At 36.3% G+C, this 6,652-nt stretch overlaps 1 protein-coding gene across 2 annotated transcripts in view; it reads right to left on the bottom strand.

The window, feature by feature from the left end:
- Window positions 1-1,998: 1,998 nt before the first annotated feature.
- MON2 (MON2 homolog, regulator of endosome-to-Golgi trafficking) overlaps window positions 1,999-6,652 on the bottom strand; it is a 90,191-nt gene continuing 85,537 nt past the window's right edge. The window contains exon 36 of one of the 2 annotated variants that reach the window (XM_041123816.1): window positions 1,999-2,109. In XM_041123816.1, the coding sequence (XP_040979750.1) occupies window positions 2,098-2,109 (12 nt within the window). In that variant the 3' untranslated portion in view covers window positions 1,999-2,097. Of the gene's footprint in view, window positions 2,110-2,410; window positions 4,729-6,652 lie in introns of those variants that run through there. The other variant, XM_041123815.1, reaches the window with a different exon arrangement.

Here is a 6,652-nt window from a genome sequence, read left to right as displayed (position 1 = left end):
GTCCCTTGCAGAGACAGGATACAACAAATAAATACTTGAATATGATCTCGACAGGGGGAAAAAAAACAGCCAAGCCTCAGAGTAGGCTCCTGCAAAGGACATGTAAAAAAACTAAAAAGCAAACAAAAAACCCACAAAGAAAATGCTCCTAGGGGAGCTCAAAAAAACTACAGCACCATCAACGCACTTCAGTAGCAAAGTCAGCTGCATTTACTATGGCTGTGTGAGCCACTGACAGAGATTCATCTTCCCCAGTTTGAGACGTCTAAAGTAAACTGAAAAAAAACCCCACAAAACACCAGATGCCTAAGCCTAAAGTAGTTGTGCTATGCACACGTAGCAAGAGCCAGCACTTCCACATAGCAACTTACATGACCTCTTTTAGGATGGAATGGATCTCTTGCTAGGCCTGCCTATTTGTCTTCCCTGACTGCAAATGGAAGCCAGGCTCGTTAGTCTTGGGGTAGAACTCAAAATTTTAGCTACCTAAATCTCAGAAGAGGAATCCAACTTGTGCCTCTCAAAGCAAATACTCCATACTGCCTCTAAGAAGTCTGATTACAGAGGTATGATTTCTGTCAAAAGTGACTTGTTTTTAATAATGATTTAAATAAGCAGGGAACTATGTTTTAAACCTTATTTTGCATCTGTATTTATCTCTCCTAAAATATTATTTTTATTACATCATTAGCAATTATTTACATGTTTGTTTGCAATTAAATATAGTCATTGCACTAAGATTGGCAACCTTTTATAACTAGAGAATACATTTTATGTAGTTAATTCTATAGTTTAATAGATGCTAAATGGTTACATTTTATCAGAAAATGGTTGAGTATATTTTTTTCTTGATTATTTAACACTTCATTAGTTTGCATAGAGCTCTATTTGGATGCAAAGTAGAATAGTACAAAAAACAGCATTCAAAATAATTGCTTCTTAGATTGATCTGCTTTAAATATATTGGATACATTCATGAAATACATCTTGTTAACAAAGAGGATAGAACTGATTGTTTCTGGCTGGCACTGCCTTCAGCTTTTAGATAGATTTTAGGTAGATTTTACCTTCACAGATCTATCCTATGTACGTAAGGTAAAAAAAACCGCCAAGCTTTTTCAATTCCTATTCTGTTTCCAAGTTTGAACTAGTTGTTTGAATTGAGCTGGTTAAAGTGAAATTGAACTGCAAGAAGCAGCTACTGCTATCAGACTGTGGTTTAGCACTTCAGAAACTTGCTTCCTGATTCTTACTCTGCAAAGAGGAAGGGGTTTGTGCTACTCCATTCATCAGTTCAGTGCATTCTCTTTAAGACTTTGGCAACACATAACTGCTTAAAATTTTAAGAGATTTTAGTGCATACAGCTATAACAGAGGTTATTGATCTCATATTTTGAGAGAAAATATTTAATTTAAATCAGTCTTTTCTAAAATAAATGTTTATCTTTCCTCATTCATTCTAGGGCATTACTATGTGCAGACTCTGGGGCTCATTTTCGTGGTAAGGTAGTACCATATTATGCTACAGCACCAAGCCCCGAGGCATGAACAGATGTTCAGTAAGTAGATCTGCAAGTAATAGTTGTGATGTACTCCAGAAACCAGTTCTTTGTACATGTACATGCCAGCAGTACTATGCAAATAATACTCCTGTCCCCTTCCATGTTTTCTCATGAGAGGCTGATCAAAACCAGACTGCTCTCCGTCCTTTTTAAAGGTCCTCTGTTGGTGGCAATCCAGTTTTGGCTGCCATTTTTCTATGGAGCCTCTCAGTCCCTCCCCTCATGACCTGGCATTATTAGTCTCTGATGTGACAGGGGAAAGAAGTGCGTGTCTTCTGGCAAGGAAGCCAGGAACATAAGCAATTCCTTGGCAACTTCAATAGTTCCAAGTAAGAAATAGTTAACATTAAAAACAACAGACCCGGTGATGTCAAGTTTCAAGTTTCCAACAGTCTCTCATCCTCACCAGCCTCTGCAGTCTTGAAGCTGTCAACTTCGGAAATATCACTGGTCATGGAGACTCATGCCAAGTCTAAGGCAGATATTCTGTACACAGAGAGCAGCAATTATGATTCCAGCTTGAAGATCAGGGTCTTCAATAACAAAACTGCAAAGATGCCAAACCGATACCTGACTTACAAGGAATTTTCTTCCTTATTTTTTCTATTGGCAATCCCCTCTGAAAACAAAACAGACCAAAAAACTCTCAACAGCATCAAACTGACAGGCAGTATGGGCTGAGGCTTTAGAGTATGTTTCAACATTGCAGTATTTTTCATTGAAGAAAAAGATGGTAGCTGTATCTAATGTCCTTTCCATTAAGGAACATGCTTCAGGTGAAAAGAGGATTATGGTGCTGACAAATGAGATTCCTGAAGAAGTTCTTAAGGTAGGCATCTGGACCACCAGTGGGAATAAACATGTTAACATGGAGAGAAAAGCTTGTCATACCGATTTTAAAAATAAGCTTATCTGAGAACTCCTCTAAACATAGATAATAAATTCGAGCAATGAATACTCTCACCTGTTGGTAATGAAATGCTGCAGTTAGCACAGTAAATACAGGTATCTTACCCTTTCTAGCAAATCTGTTTTGTAATCAAGACTTAAATGCTTAAATAAGGAGCTCAGAAATAGAAGGATCAGGTTTTGGCATGTTAACTGTCTAACTGATAGGACACAAGGACTATTATGTTCTGAATCAGAAAAGTGGATGGTAACTAATGCATTGTAGCTCTTCTATTTGATGCCTTCACAATGCGACACAACCCCCCTGTTCTGTTGGTAATACCGCTCAGTACTATTTTTATTGCAAGAATTCCATCCAGTCTTTAATATACACCTTAATTCTTTAAGACGTAACATACATTGTTAGGTGAAATCTAACAGAGTAGAGATCAGGTGTTCGATACATAATGGAAAAATGCAGATTTATTTATTTAAATAAAGTTTTGACTGGATGACTTAAAGACAATTAACACAATCATTGTATAGATTAAATGTTATAATATCAAATTATGGATTATGCACAGAAATGGATCAGTTGAGAAAGCCAATATAAAATTTTAATTGCTTAAAAGATATTAAAACTTGTTTTATACTTCTATTATTAGAAACTGTTGCAAAAAATATTTTCAGGTCTAGTTCTTGATGGTGTTAATGACAGCTGTTTACACTGACAGCCATTTTAACACTGGAGCAATTTTCTAAGGAAAACCATCAAAGCTGTTTTGAAATTAAGTCTCCTATTCTAGAAGGCTAGGACAATTAAATGGAAAAAGCTGACTGCTGCTTAAGAGCAGCATCTTACAGTCATCTTGATGAACTGCATTCTGGTTTTTGGGAAACCATTTCGCCAGTTTTGATGTTGAGTTATAATCCTGTTTGCTAGCGTACTTGTAATACATCTGTCAATTTGCTACCGTTTTAGTAAGCACACTCTCTTATCCTTATATTGTATTCAGAGAAGCTACATGTAGAGTCTGCACACTCTGACCTTGATCAACTAATACTTGCTTTTAGGGTCTTGTCTGCTTGGCTAGACTCTGTTTCCCTGGTTTGCTTATGAAAGAGTCATGTGAAACAGCATCCAAAGCCTTGCTAAAATCAAGAGTTAGCAACTAGTTCTTATCCCCATCCACAACATATGTCACTTTTTCATAGAAAGAAATTAGACTTGGTTTATGTGACTTGATCACAGCAAATACTTATCAGTTGTTACGCACGTCATGGATATCTTGCTGATGCTAACAGCAGATTTTGATTTTTACTTGTCAGAAAAAGAATTAATGTCAGGCCAGTTGATTTCCATCTTCTCCATTTTGTCCTTAAAAAGTTCAAGCACTGGTTTTGTTTTTTTTCAGTTACCTGGTACTTCTCTTGTTTTACATTAGTTTTCAAAGATGATCTTAAAAATGCTGAAGTTCCTCAGATTAGTTCTTCAAATACCAGGAAGAAATTCTTCAGGCCCAGTCAATTTGACAACATGTAACTATCTTCTATCCTGTTTTCCTTTTTCTAGGTAAACTTCTTCAATGTTTGTCACTCATATCAATTGCACGAGCAATACACTGGCAGTCGATTTTTGACATTTTGCATTAGTCATCACTATTAACAAACCAAAAAATTCAACGCACAAATTGAAAATTTGAACCAAACACATGATCACCTGTGTCAATAGCCATCCTCTTTTAAGTAGTCAGCACTTTTGTTAGCGGAAATCTTTCACTACTTACGTATTTATTCTCTGTCAGTTGACAGTTGTATCTCATCTACTTTCATCGCTATCTGTTAACTCTGTTTTTTGGTGGCATCTGAATTTCCACCTTCTGTAGGCCTCCCCTCCTTGTGTTTGAAAGTCAATGAAATTCCTCATTTAACTGAGTTGGTCTCTTATTACAGCTAGTCTCTGTCTCCTGCACTGGGGTATACTTTCAGTCATGACCTGCACCTCTCCAAGGAACTGTCTTATCTCCTCAGTTCCTCTCTTACCTCAGACTTGTCTTCTGTGAGATCTTACCTATCAATTTTCTGAAGTCTGCCTTCCTGAAGTCCAGCGATTTTTATTTTGATGTTCTCCCTCCACCATAAGAATCGTGAACATTTAATTTCACTATCTTTCTTACACAAGTTGCCTTAAACCATCCAATTTGTTTCCTTACTTGCTGCTGATGTAGTCATTCTTGATCCCAGCAACTGGTTCCTAGAGGGTGTAACATTGTCTGTCCTAAATGAGAAAGCAGTCATATTTTGAATATGATAAATCTAAACACAGCAACTGGGCTATGAAACAAGATTTACATTTGATGAGTTCTTAAAATATGATGCAACCTTCATGTGAGGAAAGTATTCTTATCCAGGAAGCATGCTTACATGCTGGTGCACAGGTCCTACTGAAGCTCTCTGTTTGAGAAGCTCTTTCCTGAGACTTGAGATAAACTAAATACTGCACAGACCTTACTCACTAAATTTATTCATAACCTGCAGCCAGGAAAAACTGTCCATATCCTGTTAGCCTTGCAATAGACAGAGCAGGAATCAGTGAGGTCTCAAACAATTTACATCCCTACCTAAGCATTTTTACCTAAAGATGCTAGAGATGAAAATTCTGAATCTCGCCTGCATGTACAAACACTAATCATTAAAAGAAAATGTTTTTTTGTACCAAACCAGGCTCATAATGAGCACCACACATTATCTTAGAATATTTTATCCATAAAACTGGAAGGCATTCCTGAGAATTCTTAAGCAACACAATCTCAGTTCACCATGCTAAAGGGGGAAGAAAAATGTTATTCATTGGTACCACACAAGCCACATTTTCATAGCTGATTCCTTCACAACACTATACGCATGCTATGCACATGTACACAAACTATAACTTTTTGTGATACTCCCCTTCCTCCTTGAAAAGTGGCATGGAGAACGATAACAGAATGAAAGCTTAGAATAGATGGACAGAAAATACACATAGTCTATTTTATTTTCTGAAATTTCTGCATCCCTGGAAACTAGAGGTGTTTCCGCTAACAAAAATTTCTACTGCAAATTTGTTTTTGAGAAAGCCATTCTCGTATATTCAAAATTTTTAGTGTGGGCTTTTCAGGTTCCTTTCCAGCAACAGAGCTGTGCTCTTGGACAGAGCCTGGAAGTTCTGAGTATTGCGTTAGATTAGCCCAAGTTTAGATCCCTCAGGTTCTCATCCCTTAATTTTAGTTGTGTTACTTTTTTCATTAATGTCTTTTTTTTTTTTTAAGCTAAATTTTTAATAAAACACTGCAGCTTCTAGTGAAGCATTTTTAATTATTCTTTTCCCAAAGAACAACCGTATCTATTTACAACCAATTCTTAGCACTCTCTGTGACAAGGCTGCTTCAAAACTTGGCTTTTTATATTGGTAACACTCAATAGTAACAGCCAAATTCTTAATCAAATGTTTCTAATGAACATCAGATGTTAAAATAAACCTAAAAGACCCCACTAGTATGAAAAAAATGCACATTTTCAAAACAGTCTTCTACAATGGAAGATAACTATATTAATCCTTCATGACTTCAAAGGACAGAAAGAAGAAATAATTATTTTCTGTATGTCCCTTGTAGACTTTCCACTGTAACATACTGCCCATCAGTGTTACAAGTACAAGAAGCCACTGCTCAATCATCCAGTTCTGATTTAATTTGAAGATTCATATGATTCGCTTAGCTGATTTTTAAGCTTCAGCTATCATATAAAGCTTCCTTCTTCCTCACCATTTCTATATTCATCTAGCACCAGCTTCCTCTTCCTGCTTTTCATACAATTTCACCATTTTGGGTGAAAGACTTCTGTGTAATTCAAAATCTGAAGACATCCTTTCTTTGCACATCTCTGCTGTCATCATTATCTCTGTATTTTCAATTAAATAAAACTTAAAGGCTGTAAGAAGCAAAGAAATTTTTGAGTTCTATTGTATTTCTTAACAAAGAATGAGCAGCCTTGTCTGATACACTTTCCAACATTCAAGAAGGTAATACTGCAACTGTAATACTGTTATATCAGTATTGCAAAGCACACATTTATAACTGAAACAAACTTGTGAAACCTAAAGAGTATTTACTCCCCAAATGAAATTATGTTCTACATAGACTGTTACAATCATTTTTATTGGA

The sequence above is a fragment of the Aquila chrysaetos genome, chromosome 5, assembly GCF_900496995.4.
Source record: "Aquila chrysaetos chrysaetos chromosome 5, bAquChr1.4, whole genome shotgun sequence".
Lineage (NCBI taxonomy): Eukaryota > Metazoa > Chordata > Aves > Accipitriformes > Accipitridae > Aquila > Aquila chrysaetos.
This window is presented reverse-complemented; position numbering and strand designations above follow the sequence as displayed.